The following is an 18,910-nucleotide window of genomic DNA, read 5'->3' as shown; positions in this document are numbered from 1 at the left end:
GGTGCCCGAGTCCATCTCGAACCAGAAGCGTGGCGTGAAGGTGCTGAAGCAGGAGCTGGGCGGGCTAGGCATCAGCATCAAGGGGGGCAAGGAGAACAAGATGCCCATCCTCATCAGCAAGATCTTCAAGGGGCTGGCGGCGGACCAGACCCAAGCCCTGTACGTGGGCGACGCCATCCTGTCGGTGAACGGCGCCGACCTGCGGGACGCCACCCACGACGAGGCGGTGCAGGCGCTGAAGCGCGCGGGCAAGGAGGTGCTGCTGGAAGGTAAGGGGTTAACGCGGCGCGCGGGCCGTGCCAAGCGCGCACACCCACTCCCGCTCCCAGGGCGCCCGCACTGGCACCCGCAGGCTGTCACACCCCAGGGGGCCCGGGTGCTGTGGGTGACCTGGAGTTTTAACAACTTTTACCCACACGGGGGCAACTGGTCCCCTCCCTAGAATCGTTCCAGGCTTTGACCCGGCAGCGGGGTGTGAAATGCCAGTGTTTCTTGAACTTCTACTACGAGCCAAGCGCCGGATCCCATGCTGAGTGCACCTCGCCTCATTGTAATCTGCAGATAATCCACGTGGAGTGCAGGGACTGGGAAGTGGCGCTGGCAAGGGAGGGCAGACGGAGAGAGTCACCATCCACGCTAGGAAGCTGGCTCACTGAGTAATCACAGCTCTGATAGTTTTCCTCTTTGGCAGTTTCCTCCTCAGAAGCCTGGACAGCCCAGTGTAAAGGGCTGAATCATCAAGGGGCCGGAGAGGGGTGGCAGCGTTTGAATGCTGGAACTCCCACCACCCTTCTCCACTGCGCTGCTTCCAACGTGGGAACTGGGGTTCTGGCTGGGGAGGTGCGCCAGGGGCTGGGAAGTGGGTTGCAGCTTTATGCAAAAGTTCACCTCTGCTGCCAGGTGTTTGGCAGGTCAGTCTGGATTCGGGGTTGCGCTGGGTGGAGGGCTGGTGAAGTGGGTTTTCTGCCTGCATTTTCCCGGGATTTTTCCAGAGGGAGGTGGAAACAACTTCGCATTTGTAAACAGTTTGCCCTGCCTGTGAGGCATCTTAGAAACCACTCTCTTGAGCTGTGATGTCCCCAGGTCCCTCATCATTGAATGTGAATAAAATAGCTAGTGTGTTCTGTACCCATTTGTGGTTCTGTGGTGGTGGTGTGGGGAGGGGGAGGGGGAGGGGGGAGAAGGGCAGTAGGGTAGTAAGCAGATAATGCGTCCCCTTTCCCGACACAGCTGCATTTCTCACTGATCTCCGCCTCTCTGCCACTTAGCTGGCTTTGCCCAGGCCTCTGTCAGCACCCACGTTGTGTAATTATTTTACCTTTTTACCCAGCTTCTAACTGCAGATTGAGTTGTCTGGGGTCTCTCACTAAGTCATGGCCTAAATAAGTACATTTAGTGTGGACTTAAGTAAACATTCTGTTCACCAACTGTGGTGCTGGTGTGTGAAACTGAGAAAGTTCCCAGTTGGGAAACCAACTTTGGTACATGTGACAGCTGATGCAATCCCTGCCCACCTCCTGGCCTAGACTACAGAGGGTTTTCCCCCTCTTATTTGTCTAGAGGAGCCGTGAGATGTCTTCATAGTTAATTGCTACCCTGGATCCAGAAAGTGGAAGGCTGTTTGCTTTGGCTTGATGATTAACATAAGTAAACAGAAAAAAGTTTTCTCCCGTGTGTGTTGGTTTGTGTGACAAGGGGCAGGTGGGACCTGGCGCAGGTGTAGTTTGGACTCTAAACCGCTGGACACCTGCTCAGCTTGCAGTATTTACTGTAAAACATCAGGGGGACAAAGTCAGGTCATTCCTATTTCACTGCCCTTCGTTGTGGCCTTCTTTTCTTCTTCTTCCTTTCCATTTAATGAATAATGACTTAGCTAATAGGGAAAAAAGTCTCTCACCCCAAAAGAGGAAGGAAAGGTGACTCCCTGCAGTTGAAAATAAACGTAAACAAAGAAAAAACAAAGTCAAGCAGTTATGTGACTTTTACTGATGCAGCAACTGAAAAGTGAGTTTTGTCAAAACTTCTAACATGACATTTTTACAACACGTTGTCATGTGTTGCAGGCAGGGCCTGTGGGGAAGACCTCTGGGCCTTCTTGACAAGAACCACCTGGGCTCAGGGCAATGGTCTTATTGCCAGTCCAAGTTTTCAGAAATTGACTCCTATTAAGAGAACAAGTAGAGGCCCCATTTAAATGAGTGTCTCTTATTCTAAGGCAAAGTGTTGGTCCTAGATGCGGTGGGAGTGATCATATACCATCAAGTCAGCTAGCACACGACCTCTCTTTGTAGCTCGTACAGAAATCCCCAGCTGAAGGGGCTTGTCAGAACCACTGGGAGGGCTTGCCCACATTCTGAAATGCCATCTTGATTCCAGAATTTCTACCTAGGAAAAGCTTTGCAGGTGTAACCTCGAGGGACGAGAGGGCTAAAGGAGATATTTTAAAGATATATTCATATGGCAAATACACTTTTTTAATTTAGATTTCTTTTTTTTGCTTTGTTTATTGGGGGAGCTGATAGAAATTGTGTAATCCCTCCATGGCTGCCAGTACGCACTCCATTACATGACATGCGCCCCCTAGTGGAGAGTCACTGCCTCTAGTAGTGGGACTCCCTGTGAAATGGAATGCTGAACGGCAAGTTTTAATGCCTGCCTCCTCGTCTGACATTCTGCCACAGAATCATCTTAACCTCCCTGAGCCTCAGTGTCTTCTGAAGATTGGGAATAAAGATACCCGGCGGGGCATGCTTACTTTACAGGGCTGCTGTATGGAAGAGCACTCTGAGAATAAAAGGAAAAACAACAACATGTATCACATGCCTGCTGTGATTAGTTATCTTTACAATTCAAATGAAATGAAGATGCAATAGCCTCTTCTAAGAGATAATCCTTCCTTTTTTATTTACTAGATTTTATATTTCTTATTTTCATTCTACTTTATTTGTAGAATATGAAATTCTACAAAGTTGTCATATACAGAAGACCACTCTTCGGGGGAAAGAATCGTTCCAGTACTAATATTTCTTAAGCACTTACTATGTGTCAGGCTTCACTTGCATTTGTTCATGTTACCTCCTAGTAACTCCATGAGGCTCGTACTCTTGTTCCTTTTATTGATGAGAAAGCTAACGCTTACAGACAGTAGGTTATTTGCTTAAAGTAACATAGTTGAGAGGGCTCCAGGTCTGACGTAAAAGCTCATACTTGTAACCTCTGAAACTGATGCTCTGAGCTTCTGGGTGGAACTATGAACTTGGGTCAGTGGGAGCCTCATCAGTGATTGGGTCAGGGTATCTTCCCCACTCCTAAAATACGCTCAAGTGCTTGGAACAGCCCTGAACAGGAAATAGAAATTGTGTGGGCTACTCAGAAAGGAGGGACAGGAAAGAGAATTGAGTCTTAAAACCCTAATGCACCAAGTCTCTCTGGCTATGAAAATGGAGCTGCTTCTGTGTGACCCAACTTGACAATGAGACAGGGCCTCCATCATTGAACACAGGGCCAGCAAGGAGACAAGACAATAATTCAAACTTAAAATAGTGAATGAACTGTGCCAGTTAAGTCAGTGTTTAACTGAATATTCAACAACGTTAGTATCAAACATCTTCACACTATGAACTCATTTCCCATGTTAGGGAGTGGGAGCAGGCACCCTGCATGTAGCCATGCAGATATTGAACCCCTTGACTCCAGGGGTTACCATACACATAAGCCACCATGTGAATGGCACCCTCTGGGTTGGGCAGGGCACACCGACATAAACAGCCTCAGCAGCTCTGCATAGGGAAGGTAGGAGGTGTTGTTTCCCCCCCTTAGAATATTAATAAAATAGGAATTTGAAACATATCAACCTGTTTGTAACTGAAGTTATAACAAAATTAGTTTCTCCATAACTGTGTCAAGATGAGGAGTAAAGAATATTCTGGAAGATTCATATTGGGATATGGAGATTGGTTGGGGGTGGAGAGAATCATCTCTGATTCAAAACGGTCTCCTTTGGAACTAACCCAGAAAAAGTGGAAAGTCAAAGGAGAAAGTCAGAGACGATTGTTGACCATAACCCTGTACATCAAAGCTTTCCCCCGAGACTGCTCCCAGGAATGCTTGGCTGTTGAGCTGATCTAAGGTGTTTTTCACAATCACTTCCTCCAGTAATGGAAGTGGGGATGGTGGGGCAGGAATATGGGGTACAAAAAAGGGGCAGTGATTTTGCCGGCATAAAACCTCAGGATGGGATGAGAATTTGATCTTTAAAGAATCTTACTTTGGTCGCAATTCCCTGGGCAGTGACACGTATTTTCCACACTGCGCCTCCTCTGAGCCTCGGTGTGCTGTTATTTTTCCTTCTAGTTGAAGAGTCTCTCCTCAGCCAGCCTTCCTGTGGTTCTGGGTGATGTCCGTTCCGTCTTTTAGTTGTATTTTTGAAGTGGTTGTTTGCGGCAGCAGTCTGCGGTGTTTACCTATGCCGCCATCTTGGTCTCTCCCCGGATGTACAGATTCTTAAAGAACACTCAAGAACTCCGGAATTAGAGTCTTGAAACTTGGATTATTTATCTTTTAACTAACAATTACTCTTTTTACAAGATGCTGTATGTCTTTAGGCCTTGATTTTCTTCATTAGAAAGCGAGGTGGCTGGGGTAAGCCACATGTAAACCTTATTTCACCTCAAACCCTATCAGTTCATACCCAGAATATATATTTTTTTCCATTTTAGAATTTCACAAATCACATAAGCTAACTCTAATTTAAATTTAAAAACCAATGTAATGCCCTATTACTATTATACTTTTAACATGAACATGATGGAGAAACTATTGTTCGAAAAGCTTTAGTAGAAAAATGCATGACACAACTACACCAGAGGTCACAGTGAAGGAGACAGATGCTAGTCCTTGTTTGTAAAATCATCATCAATGCGCACGGCTACAGATGAAGATGGGTAGGAGGCTGTGCTGTCATTTGGGATCTGGTAAAAGCTTGCACTGTTAAGTGACTGCCCTTGATGTTGCAAGATGTCTAGAATTCCTGGCTCCTATCACTAAATGCTAGTAGTATACCAACCTCCCATCCCCTTACCCTCTAAAGTGCTTCCGCAAATTTCTGAACTGCTAGTGGAGAGGGGTGGATTGGCCCTTCACCCTCTTGAGAATCAGTGTTCTATAAGAATGCTAATATTACCTTGCCAGTTCATTATGCCTAACTTTTTGCAAACTCTTTTTTTTACATACGTAATAATAGCTAACACTTACCTAATACTGACATTGTGCCAAATGCCGTTCCAAGCACTTTACATAGATAAATCAGGGGTCCTCAAACTACGGCCCGCGAGCCACATGCAAATACAAATGTTGTATTTGTTCCCATTTTGTTTTTTTACTTCAAAATAAGATATGTGCAATGTGCACAGGAATTTGTTCATAGTTTTTTTTTAAACTATAGTCCGGCCCTTCAATGGTCTGAGGGACAGTGAACTGGCCCCCTGTTTAAAAAGTTTGAGGACCCCTGGACTAAATCATTGATTCTCACAATGACCCAACACTATCAGTATGTCTATTTTACAGATGAGAAAACAGAGGCACTGATTGGTTAAGTCACTTGCCAAAGAAACACAATGCAGAGGCTGAGAGTCAAACACAGCCCGTGTGGCTTTCGAGCCTCATAAACAGCCGTATAAAATAAGCAGATCAGGGATCCTTACCCTCGGTGAGGATTAGGAGAGTGAAGCGCCCAGAGGGGCAATGATTTGTCTCAATTAGGTCTTCTACTTTCTTGTCTGGAATCTTAGTTTACAATTGCCGTTATAACAAATTACAGTAGTCCTCCCTTATCTACAGTTTCACTTTCTATGGTTTCAGTAACCGACAGTCAGCCATGGTTTGAAAGTATTAAGTGGAAAATTCCAGAAATAACAATGCATGCGTTTTAAATTGCACACCATTCTGAGTAGCATAAATGACAACTACTAACATCAGGATTGACAAGCCACTTTTACAATGATGCGCTGGTAACCCTGTGAAGGTCATTATTATCACCTTCATTAAAATCATCATCACTTTTATCATCATACTCATCATCATCATCCCTATTTTATAGGGAATAAAAAAGTTTTAGGCTCATAGATACTAAGTGACCTACTTGTGGGCAGTGTATGTATGAGTCAAAACTTTTAGTTGTGTTTGACAGTGACCCAACTCAAAAGGAGGAGCCTAGGAGAAAAGTTCAAGGACCCCCTGAGTGTCAGGGACAGCTCTCCCCTCTTAATGGGAGACGCCCAGCAGCAGGGTTAGTATGTCCAATAGGAAAAACAGGAGTTCCCTTATCTGCAGTTTCCCATTCCTCAGTTTTAGTTACCCATGGTCAACCATGGTCCAGAAATATTCAATGGAAAATACCAGATGAGAACAATTCATCCATTTTAAATTGTGCGTCATTCTGAGTAGCGTGATAAGATCTCTCCTCTGTCCAACCGGGTATGTGAGTCATCCCTTGATCCAGCATCTCCGAGCTGTAGGTGCTCCCACCCATTAGATACTTAGTACTTAGATTAGTCTTGGTTATCAAATCCACTATCGTGGTATTACAGTCCTTGTCACCCTTCTTTTACTTAATCATGGCCCCAGAGTGTAAGAATAGTGTGCAGGCCATTCTTGGATACGCTAACAAGAAGCCATAAAGTGTTTCCTTTAAGTGAAAAGGTGAAAGTTCTTGACTTAATAATGAAAGAAAAAAATCATATGCTGAGGTGGGTAAGAACGAATCTTCTATCTATGAAATTGTGAGGAAGGACAAAGAAATTCATGCTAGTTTGCTCTCACACCGCAAACTGCAAAGGTTATGGTCACAGGACACGATTAAATACTTAAGATGGAAAAGGCATTAAATTTGTGGGTGGAAGACATGACATTGTCATGCTCGATGATCCGCCCTCTGATATCACAGTGCCACGAGGGCAGTGCACGTGTCACGCTGTGGCTATAATGTAGTGTGGCTATACGGGCAGAAGTTGACCTTCAGACCTTGCCGAGGGGCAAGGCTCTTGTTAAATGACCCAGCTCCCTGTGCCCACTCAGCTGCCCTGCTACTCAGCCACTTGACCATGAATTATACTTAGGAGCGCCTTCCTGAGCAAGACTTAGGTTTGTAGAGTGGCTTCACTGGCATTAGATTTTTGTCACAGTGGTCCCTTCTTTCTCCGTGGGTGGTTCCACTGGTATTGTGATCTCCCTTTTGTACAGGAGGAAATGGAAGTGCTAGAGGTTAGGGGATTTACCTGCCGTTACCTTGTGAATGAGGGAGCTGGACGTTAGATTATCTCACACCCCATCAAGCTCTTCCTGCCACATACTACACAAATGCAAGAATCATGCCATGGACAGAAAGAAGTCTAGAAGGTACCAGGCGTGGCCTCTGATTTCAGGGAGCTTCCAGTCAGTCATTCACGAGGTGGGGCTTATGAGGCTGATTCTGAATTACTTGAGATTAGTAACACAAATAGTGTGATTTTTACCCCACCATATACAGCATAGTACCTGGCACATGTTAGGCTGTTAAAATGTGTTAAAAGGGGGGGGGATCTCCCTTTTGTACAGGAGGAAATGGAAGTGCTAGAGTTTAGGGGATTTATCTGCAGTTACCTTGTGAATGAGGGAGCTGGATGTTAGATTATCTCACACCCTGTCAAGGGAGTGTGGAAGGAAGGAAGGAAGGAAGGAAGGAAGGAAGGAAGGGAGGGAGTGTGGAAGGAAGGAAGGAAGGAAGGAAGGAAGGAAGGAAGGAAGGAAGGAAGGAAGGAAGGAAGGAAGGAAGGAAGGAAGGAAGGGAGGAAAGAAGGAAAGAAGGGAAAGAGGGAGGGAAGGAGGAAGGGAAGGAGGGAGAGAGGGAGGGAATTGTAGCATTGAATGACCCTTTTTTTATGACTTCCACCCTCCACCACTCATACTGTTGGACGATGGTGATAAACCTAATGAAAATGATACCTTGCTCTGGAGAGAAGAGAAATAAAGAAGTGACTTTATAGACCTAGAAAGCACTTCCTAAACGTAGACCAGTCTTGAAAGACAGTTGACAGAAGAGAGCCAGGCATGAATTTAAAAGTTATGGGAAAAGCTAATTATCCTTTTAATGGTCTATGTAGAACCACCTTTCCTTTGCCCCCCTGAGGCTCAGGGACTTACAAGTCTGACCATGTAAGAAGACTTTCTACCCGAGGAGATGGAAACTGTCTGCTTAGATATTTTAATTGTTTCTTTTCCAGGGTTAGTATCAGCCTGAGAATTCAGACCATATTCCTTAAGTGAAGGTGATATGTTCAATTCTGTTTCTGCCGTGGTGGGTAATGCTCTTCCCGTTCAGTGGTGCGTTTTAGCTGTCACCCCGTAGAGTTTGTATTAAAAATAACTCGCTACACGGGGCTCCGCATTTGTGAAAGGCATCTAGCTACCAGTGGTCTGTTCGGGGAGGGAAATTATTCTTCAGGAGCTAGTAGCCTACTAAGAATTCTATTTCAAATGATGTGTTTCCAAGCAGTTAATGTTAAAGAAAAGCCAGAATTTCCTCTGCATTTATACCAAGTGTTTTATATACCAAACCTCATTACCCACTTCACTGGTTTTGATCTATAATAAGGCTTGCCTTCAGCTCTGGCCTGCAGAGTGGGACTTAAGAGAAAATATGGAATATACACCATGAAGTACGTGTCCTCACAGACCCGGGCAAATGAGCCCCACTCCCAAAGTGGGATAGACAAGGGAAAAAGTTAACGATGAATGGTTATTATCATGGAAGTGAAAAAGATGACCCATACTTTTGCTGTTTAAAACTACCTCTTCCTGTGGTTTGAAGCATCTTTCTTAGCATGTGGATAAATGTGCAAAGATCTATCTCAGCTTGGACGGGTTGCTGAGCATCAATGCAATGGACATATCTAGTGTGTTCGCATTGCTGTTCACATTGTTTCTTCCCATGGCAATTTTTTTTTAAATCAAAGCAGTATTGTGCAGTGGTTTAGAGGATGGGCCTTGCAGTTACTTTGTCAATCAAAGCAGTATTGTGCAGTGGTTTAGAGGATGGGCTTTGCAGTTACTTTGGGCTTAAATTCTTGTTCTAGCTCTTTCTATCTGTGTGATCTGTGCAAGGTCCTTAAATTACAAGCCTCAATTTCTTAATCAGTAGGCTCATTCTGAGTAGTGATTATGTATGTAAAGTGGTTAGCTCATTGCCTGGGACATAGTAAGCACTCAATAATTACTATATAATATGTCACATCTTATGCTTAGCTAAGTATTATTTTCAGAGAGAGGGTTCAACCATATGTTATAGGAAGTCTATTGGGGGTGCAAGGGACGGTTTGGGAATTGCTATATTAGGGAGCCAAGTGATATAACTGATGGCCTGGTTCTTCTGCCTACAGGGGTGAATTATGATCTAACAAGGGTGTATTTCATATTTCATTGATGATCTTTAGGAGCATCAGATGTTTTCCATCAACACAACCACAGTGTAGGCTGCTGTGGCTTTTGGTGGGCAAATGTGAACTATGTCTTAAAGTGCTGATATGCAGGAACATATCGAAAAGTGTTTTGTGAAGGGAAAGCCGGTGGGTCAGGATTTAACCTACACAGCAAAATTCAAAATTCTCCAAAACATTTGCTAGTAATTATAGGAATGTGGATATCTTATTAGCCAAAAGAAGCCCAATGCTTCTTTTATTAAACATGTAAAATATTGACATAACTGTTACTAAGCCAGCATTAAATTGTCGTTTTTTTATTCTATTAATTAGTATTGTATTTCATGGAACCTTGGAGGCCATCCAATGGAAGATAGATCATTGTTCATGTAACCTTAAGAAAGCAAAAGGTCTAAGATGGAGAATCACACAGGAAACCTGCTTACATTTGGGAGACCCAAAGGCTGTCTCTTCTGTGCAGGAATAAATGAAAAATAAACCCATCACACATAAAGGAATAGCAAACAAACTCACACCTCTCAAATTTGCTACTGGTAAAAGGAAGAAAAATGATATTGTCCAAGATTTTGAATTGCAAGTTGGTTCTAATAAATATTTAGGTCTGAATTTCCAATGTCAGTGTGAATTTGAAAAAATACTTAGGCAGATAATTCAATCTAAAGTGTTCTCAGGTTAGGAGGGCCCAGATGAACAATAGGACCAGTTGTAAAGACTTTCTGCAAGAACTCGGCTTCCATCCAAGCCTGCAGCGATTATAAGACACATTTCCCACATCAGAGAAGATAAAATATTAAATAAACAGGCAGTTTGAGTGGATGAGATATGGTGTACCATAATGACACAAGTAGTCATTGAAATACATTTTCTTTTAAGTGTTTGTAAGGTCGGATCTTATTGGTACAAGGAAGCAAGAGTTACAGAGGAATGAGATGAACCTCTTGCTCTTCTAAAATAGAATAGTCCAGAGGGGAGGCAGGTGTAGAGTAATAAAGTACTTTTATGTAAAATACCAATCAATTTTATTGCAACAATAATAATAGTAACAGTAAGTTATAAAGGAGCAAATGCTGTAACAGAACTTTTGGAATACTAAGGATATATGAGATGGAAAGGAATGCTCCACAGAAGAGTGATTTACGCAGTAGGATTACATAAAGTGAAATTTAAAATTTAGGTAGTTATTTGGCTATTTCAGGGCCTGCATTTCAAATGCTTTCATCTGAAACATCCTTTCATCGGCAAGATTATCAAGGTTAATGACTTCACATTTTGCTTGCAATATTCATGTATTGTCCTCTGTTTTCTACTTCATTTTAGAATTTGCCTAAATCAAAATAATATATGCTTATAGCATTCCTTTGCCTGCCCTTCCCCATACCATTTCTCCTGCTTCACATAATGTTAAATTGTATATTCTAATATTAAAATAGATATTTTCATATTAAAATATTATAATGGTAGTATAGGTATATTATTTATATTAAATATATATCTACATATCACTTATGTGTTCATATATTATAATATATATTCTAATATTCTAAATAATATGCCTATACTGCTATCTTGATATATCAATGCCAGCCATTATTAACCAAATCAGCCTATGTTGATAAAATTATGATTATGTCAGTATCATTCCATTTTTCAGCCAAGTAATATTCTATGATCAGGCTTCTTGCATTTACTAATAGCTTCTCTTTTTTTCTATGTGCTTAATTTTCTTATACCTATCTCAAGTTTGTTTTTTCAAAGTGCAGTATCAGATTTATCAAGTCTCTAACAATGTTTTTTTCAAATGCTCACACATAACAAATAATCTACCCATTCTATTTTTTTTTCTTGGAATCCTGCCACTCTGAACTGGTTCACTCCTGGCCTGGTGCATAGCCATTTTTCTTAGGTTGCCCTTGGCTTTCTCCTGGGTCTCTTTTCCTGGACTCACTGTCACCTTTACTTTTGGTTTACTCCCTCGTTTTGCTGGAGCACAATCTTTTTTAAAAATATATTTTTATTGATTTCAGAGAGGAAGGAAGAGGGAGAGAGAGATAGAAACATCAATGCTGAGAGAGAATCATTGATCGGCTGCCTCCTGCACACCCCCTACTGGGGATCGAGTCTGCAACCTGGGCATGTGCCCTTGACCGGAATCAAACCTGGGACCCTTTAGTCCGCAGGCTGACGTTCTATCCACTGGAGCACATTTTTGAGTAGCTTCCTGAGAAAGAATATTTGGGAGATGAGTGTCTGAAGCTATCTGTTCTCTCATTGGGTTGATACTTTGGGTATGATGGTCTAAGTTTGCTATCATTTTCCCTCGGCAGTTTTCAGAGTTGCTGGGGCCATGGTGCACTGGAGTGAGCAGAGATTATCTAAGGTGGGCAACTGAAGTTCTTGTTGCCATTCGGAAGAGATCTCTTTCCTGTTTTGCCTGGAGTCTCTGGGTCTTGTGGACTGATTTCCCTCTATCGGTGCTTTGGAGCACACAGAACACATTAACAGCACTCCTCTCTTTTCATAACGCTATTTCTGTTATGGCAACAAAGAAACCATCGAGTCACAAAGTGACAGTCCAGAGCTCGGACTGGGCATGAGCAAAGTAGACAAACTAGCTTTGTGACCTTGGGCAAGAGCCTTATGGTGAAGAATTCCATCTTATCACTGGTAATATGAGGATAACAGTGTACTTCCATAAAGGGTTAGGGTGAGAATTAAAAGAGTTAATACAGAACCTGATACAGTATCTGGCACTAAGAGTTTAAAGTGTGTTGGTTGTTATATTTGTCTTCCTGCACTAGACAAAATGATGCTAAGAAACGGAATTAGGTCTCGCTCATCTTAACATCTTCAGTAAACAGAACAGAATTGACCCATTAGCAGTTGTTTGTATCGACTGTAAAGTAATAGACATGGCATTGGGTAAACAAATACTTAAGAATGTCTCCTGACCATAGGCCTTTATTATATTAATCCTGGTTGAAACAGGGCCTAAATGAACAACGCCCACTGTGCCATCCTGATCCTTACTTTGAACACTTGGAAAACGGAATTTTGAAATGGATTTACTGGGTTTCAAATATTTTACACATTTTACAATTTTTATATGGGTACATTTTCTTTGAAATTATAACTTGTGTCCCATAATCATTATCCCTTATTTTGATGGAAAATGTCCTCCAAAAATTTCTCTTTGCCTCAATAATTATAAAATGCCAGAAGACCACATTCCCAGTATGGTACACTTATCATCTGTATTTATCTGGGGAAGGGGGGGCGGGATGAGTATGACTTTATAACTGTTTCAAGTATTAAATAATGTGTGTGTCCTCTGAAAATGAGAATTATCTGAAAGAAGAAACTTTTTAAAGAATGTATCTCAGACACTGATTTTTAAAATTCCATTCTCAGCAACTTAATTTTTCAGGTGTGTTTATGTTTATATATTTGTGTGCACGTAATGTAAACCATGCACACAAAATATACTTTGGGAACGTCGAAAGTTTACCTGATACAGTGGTAAAGACAGAACACACATGGAAAACACATACATGGAAAACACATACATGGAAAACGCACAGGACACGATCGGACAGCTTTGCTGAATGAGTGTTAGAGATAGTTTGTGCTACACATACAATGAGGGAGGAAGCTGAAAGCTGGGGTCAGTGAGGAATGCTTTTGTAGAGCCAGGGCCTGAACTGGACCCAGAGTAACTCATTCTTGTCTGCCACAGCCTACTTCCACGCCAGCCCTTCCCACCAGGGGGAACAGTCAGATTCTTGGGGGCAGGTCCCACAGGAGCTCCCACTTCACATGTTTTCCTGCCCATGCTTCATATTGAGAGCTGTTTTATTGATTTTTTTGGTCTCTCCTCTACAGTCTTGCTACCACAGTTACAGATTTCACCCCTTGTTTTACGTTGAATGTGCCCTCTCCCAATTCACATGTTGAAGTCCTAACCTCCAATAATTCAGAATGTGACACTTGGAAATAGGATTCTTGCAGATGTCAGTAGTCACGATGAGGTCGAAGTAGAGAGGGTGAGCCCCCTATTCCAGGATGAGCTGTACTCTTATGGAAACGGGAAATTTGGATACACATGGACACACACACACACACACACACACACACACACACACACACACCACCTTTTGAACACGAAGGCAGAGATCTGGATGATGCTTCAACAAGCCAAGGAACTCCGAAGGTTGCCAGCAAACCACCAGCAGTTGGAGAGAGAGGCACGGAACAGATTCTTCCATACAGTTCTCAGAAGGAACCAGCCCTGCTGACACCTTGATTTCAGACTCTGGCCTCCAGAACTGGGAGAGAAGGGCTTTCTGTTGTTTAAGCCGCCCAGCGTGTAGTGTTTGTTATGGCAGCTCTAGCAAATGCATACACTTTCTATAGCAGGTTTTAGGATAAACTTGATGGAAATTTAGCAAGAAGTTTAAGGGGTGAGTGCATAGTAATTGAATTCTAGCACATTTTTCTTTGTCAAATGTCTAATGACACCATTTGACTTTCCTAAGTGTTAAGATAAATTCCTCATCACCTCTGGGCATGTGAGTCAGCACCAAAGAGGGCTGGGCCATGACTAGGGTATTGCTGGTTGATCTGTGTTCATGAAATAGGTGGGGATTAAGCTCTCTGTTATGTTACATAGCCTTCCTATACAGACTGTTACTTGGGAGCAATTTCTCTACTTTCTGGATGAGTCAAACCCTGATATCCATGCTATTGAAATCATTAATGTAGTTCCCTCAAATCTTCACATGTAGGGCTGCTGGATAAATTACAGTTATTTGATACAAATAATTGTTCTCAGTGGAAGTATGTCCAACATATTTCATGAGACATACTTATGCTAAAAAAAAAAATCTGCTGCTAATCGCTAATCTAAAAGTCAAATTTAACTGGGCATCCTGTGCTCTTATTTGCCAAAGCTGACAACCTTATTTCCATGGCTTTCGAAATTGTAGCCCGCAGCCAGCCAGCGACAGAACCACCAGTCACTAGAGATAGACTAATCAGAGGCTGAATCATTGGAAAATAGTTTTATAGAGATAAAAATAAATCCAGAAGTGGCCCTGGACAGATAGTCCAGTTGGTTAGAGCATCATCCCAATACACCAAGGTTGCAGGTTCAATCCCGGTTAGGGCACATACAAGAATCAACTAATGAATGCATAAATAAGTGGAACAACAAATTGATATTTCTCTCTCTCTCTAAAAATCAACATATAAAAATTTTAAAATAAATAAATAGAGAAGCTGATCAGAAGTTGTGGCTGTGGTCCTTTACAGGCCCTTCTCAGGAGTAGACAAGAGCAGTGGATGGACGGTGTGATTCCTTCTCTGAAACTTTTGCTCCTCATTCCCAATGTTGGAGGGACCAGAGTTTGAAGCAGCAACTAAGAAATGGGGGTAAGGGGCACGGAATAAGATGACTGTCAATCTAGAATCAGCACTGACTAAATCATTAAGAAGAACTAGTATTACCAACGTGACCTGGAGTAGTTATCTGCAATGGAAGAATTGATATTTTGATGCTGTAGTTGTAAAGCCAATGAACAAGGTTGTTATTAATAACAGTTCCCCCTGTATATGTTTATCCTGATGACTTCCTTGCACATCATTGCAGATATTTATTATATTCTCTCTAGTGTACAGGGTAGGCAAAAGGAGGTTTACAGTTGTTCATATGGAAAACCACAAATTAAAAAATAATAATATAAGAATAAACTGTTTTGTATACTATAACTGTAAACCTCCTCTTGCCCACCCCTGTATACAATAGTGCATATACTATGTATTATTTATTGGATTCTTGTCTGTTTCTCTCTTTTTGAAACTATATTCTCAATGCCTAGAGGATTACCTGGAATTTAGTGGGTACCTGGAATTCAATGGGCACTCATTAGATACTAGCTGAATGAATGAATGAATGATTAATTTTCTGTAAGTAACCTAAGGCTTTACAGAAGACCCTCTATTTGAAACAAAGGACTTACCCTCTGAGCTTTCTATGTGAAGTTTTGGGAAATTTCTGTTGTACATTAACTTGGGCTGGTGGGGGCTGAGTGCAGTGGTGGGAGAAGTTTAGAGTAGGAAAAATCCTTTTTTCAAAAGTTTCCAGCATTCTGTTCTAAGTGATTGAATGGGGTCAGGCATCAGGACATCGTACGGTCTAAAGAACTTGTGGAACACTCTAGTTTCTTGCTCACTGGTAGTGAAATTTGCCTTCTTAATACTGAATTCACCGACTGTTGGCTCATTCTTCCACTTGGATCCCTGAAGGGGACTGGAGAACATGGGCAGAGCTTCACTTCCGGAATATTACTCTCCTATGGTCATAATGAAGCCAGCTGCAGGATTTTCATTTTCCTATCCACAACATCAAAATAATTTATCATCCTTGACCTCCATGAAAAATAAGTTGAAGCATGTATTTATCATTGAGAAAGATGCTGTGAGCTAATCACACTTACAGAAGTTCTTTCAAACTTCAAACAAGTGCTTCAAACAGCAAATACATGAAGAGGGGGAAAAAAAAACCCCTAATAATTTTTTTGTTCTTTGGCAGCAGCATTAAAATTCAGATAAAATCTTTGATTGTTAGTGTGTTCTCTAGAATCTTGTAATTAGGATTGTTTTAATCACCGTAGAAATATCTGTATTTGACACTTGAAAGCAAAATAGGTTTTGAAATTAAATAGGCTGATCTGCAGTTGCACAACCTCTTGGGCCCGAACCACCCAAATCTTGATCATCCCAGTTCTTAGAAGAAACCAGACTCTGGAAGGAAAAAGGCTTGGGACCTGGAGGTGGCCCTTGAGCGGAATCCTTGCTAGATTGTACGCTGATAGCTTACATTTGGGAACAGCTTTCCTTCAAGGGCAGCCTGTGTCCCCTTCTTTGCTAGGTCTCAGCTTGCCTTGGATTTTTAGCAGCATGATTAGAAGTGGTTGCTGCAATATCTGTGGAAAAATTTACCAGGAGGTTATCATATTTAATGTGTTTTGAAAAACTTCCTTTGGAAGGTGATAACAGTGTTTCTCAATCGCTGTGCCGTTGGGCAAGCACAGGTGTGTTGCACACCGTTAAATCACCCGCTCCTTGGGACATAATGTGACTCTTTGAAAGTATTTGGCTCTCATTCCATCTCTTCTGCCACCCACCCCCTCTTCTATGCCAAAGAAGGCACATTTCCCAGACTTACTCTCCACACCCAGCAAGGTACTCTTTCATAAATCGTTTTTTATTTTAAATATATTTTATTGATTTTTTACAGAGAGGAAGGGAGAGGGATAGAGAGTTAGAAACATCGATGAGAGAGAAAAATCAGTCAGCTGCTTCCTGCACACTCCCCACTGGGTATGTGCCCGAATCCAAGATACATGCCCTTGACCGGAATCGAACCTGGGACCCTTGAGTCCGAAGGCTGACACTCTATCCACTGAGCCAAACCGGTTAGGGCTCTTTCATAAATCGTGAGTGATTGGTTTTTGACTCCTTTCATCCTGGTTGCCTCTCCAAGCTCCTGATGCATTTTTCCCATTCAGTTCTGATCTACACATTTTGTACAGTTCCTATGAACTGAGCGTTACGGCAGGTTCCAGAGATAGAAGCATATTAACAAAGCACTGTTCTCAAGGTGCTTACAGTCCACTGGGGGAAAAGCCCTACAGAGTGGCCACGTTCTCTTTTTTTCCTGTTAGAGTTTGCCTTGCATTGAGTCAGGGCGAATCAAGGTATAACAGATAGTTCAATCCCAGTAATAAGAAGGGTGGGTTGGAATTGTAGTTCAGTCAGGTCTGGTTACGTTCAAAGTATGAGTCTTGAAAAGCACTTGATGGAGAAGCAGAGAACGTCTTGATGTGAAACATTTTATAAGACCAGCTACCTTTTCATTTGAACTGCGGGATAAAACCTCAGAGCATTGGTCTGCCATTTGAACCTGCTACAATGTTAGCCTCAGCCTACTTTTCTTCTTCCCCTGTGAACACTATGCTTCAGCTAAATTATTCTAATAGTTACATCTTGAAAATACTGTACAATATAGGACTTGCCATGTACTTGGCTAGCAGAAGGCGATGCAGAAATCTTTGGTGAATGAATGAATGTATTATGAATGTATGTATTTCCTCATTTATGCTATTTTTAACACCATTTTCCACAGCCTTTTACACCAAGCATATTCCAATTTCAAATTTCTGAGTGAGAGGGAATCTGACTGGTGTGACTTCGGTCAGGTGTCTCTCCCAAACCCAGACAGTTGTGTTCAGGAAATCAGACTAGGTGGCCTGGTGCTCACTCAGCAGGGACTCTGAACATTCTCTCTGGGAAGGGTGTCTTGAGTATGACCTGCCACACCTCTGAATAGCTTAAGGAACAGAATTTGTTGAAAGATTGCAGAGGATCAAGTACCTGGAAGGGGCAGTAGGGAACAAGGAGTTTATTGATATTTCTTCTTTGCCCTTGAAGTTTGATAGAGGTTGAAGGAGTGGCCAGAATTGGAAAGAGTTACAAAGGAAGTAGTATTTTCAGGGGAAAGCCAGGCTTCCATCAGGGCAAGTTAAGAGGAAGAAGGAGTGTTTGAGAAATGATTAAAGATAAGGAGAAACAGTTTTTAAATAAGTAAACATAATTCATTATATTTTATGCTTTCATTGTGGGTACTGACATAATTTTTTTTTATTATCTCATTATGATTAGATAAGCATATATTGAACCCACAAGACCAGGTCTACATGTGTAACATTGCTTTTATTTTAAATGGTGCATTCCAGTTCCAAACAGTGTTATTATCAATTTAAGGAAAGCAACCCACTTAAATCATGGATTGACCCATGATTCTTAGTGTATCTGTTGTCACCAACTCACTCATTTACTCTTCTGAGTTGGTGAAAACAGATAAACTAAGAATGATAAGTTGGTGTATTTGGATAACTATATCAGCTTTATGTAACTTACTTTCATGAGAAATATTTGCTATTCTCTATTTGTTTGCTGCCAGAACTTGTTTGCAAAATTAAGCCAAAATAGTTGTCCCAAGTTAGAAAGACACATTTGCAAACTTTTAATTCTAATACACAATTGCATATTATTGGAGAACTTTGATTAGCTAGAGCTAATAAGAGGAAGTGTCCCCCACCTCCTCTTTAAACTGCCTGTGAAGTGTCCTTGCTGTAAAGACGTGTGCAAGAAGGGTTGACTGGAAACCAAAGGGAAACCTGTTAGCTTTGTTTTTCTTTCTGAGTGAAAAGCAAAAGGTAAATACCATGGTCCAATGAAAAAGTAAATTGGATTTAAATTTTTATGTGTGTTTTCCAGGTCGAGGTGCTCAGAGTTCATTCAACTGTACAGTTATAATTGACAAGACCCCTTAAAATGTGACAGAAACACCTGAGGCTCTGTCACAATTTGAATGTAGT

At 41.8% G+C, this 18,910-nt stretch overlaps 1 protein-coding gene across 1 annotated transcript in view; it reads left to right on the top strand.

Moving 5' to 3' along the window:
- Positions 1 to 4: 4 nt before the first annotated feature.
- Positions 5 to 18,910, top strand: part of SNTB1 (syntrophin, beta 1 (dystrophin-associated protein A1, 59kDa, basic component 1)) — a gene marked incomplete at its 5' end in the record, with an annotated part of 197,402 nt that continues 178,496 nt past the window's right edge. The window contains one exon of the mRNA XM_014533034.1: positions 5 to 269. Coding sequence (XP_014388520.1) covers positions 5 to 269 — 265 coding nt within the window. The remainder of the gene's footprint in view (positions 270 to 18,910) is intronic.

This window comes from Myotis brandtii, unplaced genomic scaffold (assembly GCF_000412655.1).
Source record: "Myotis brandtii unplaced genomic scaffold, ASM41265v1 scaffold931, whole genome shotgun sequence".
Classification (NCBI taxonomy): domain Eukaryota; kingdom Metazoa; phylum Chordata; class Mammalia; order Chiroptera; family Vespertilionidae; genus Myotis; species Myotis brandtii.
Note: the sequence above shows the minus strand (reverse complement) of the source record. Positions and strands in the feature narration are given on the sequence as shown.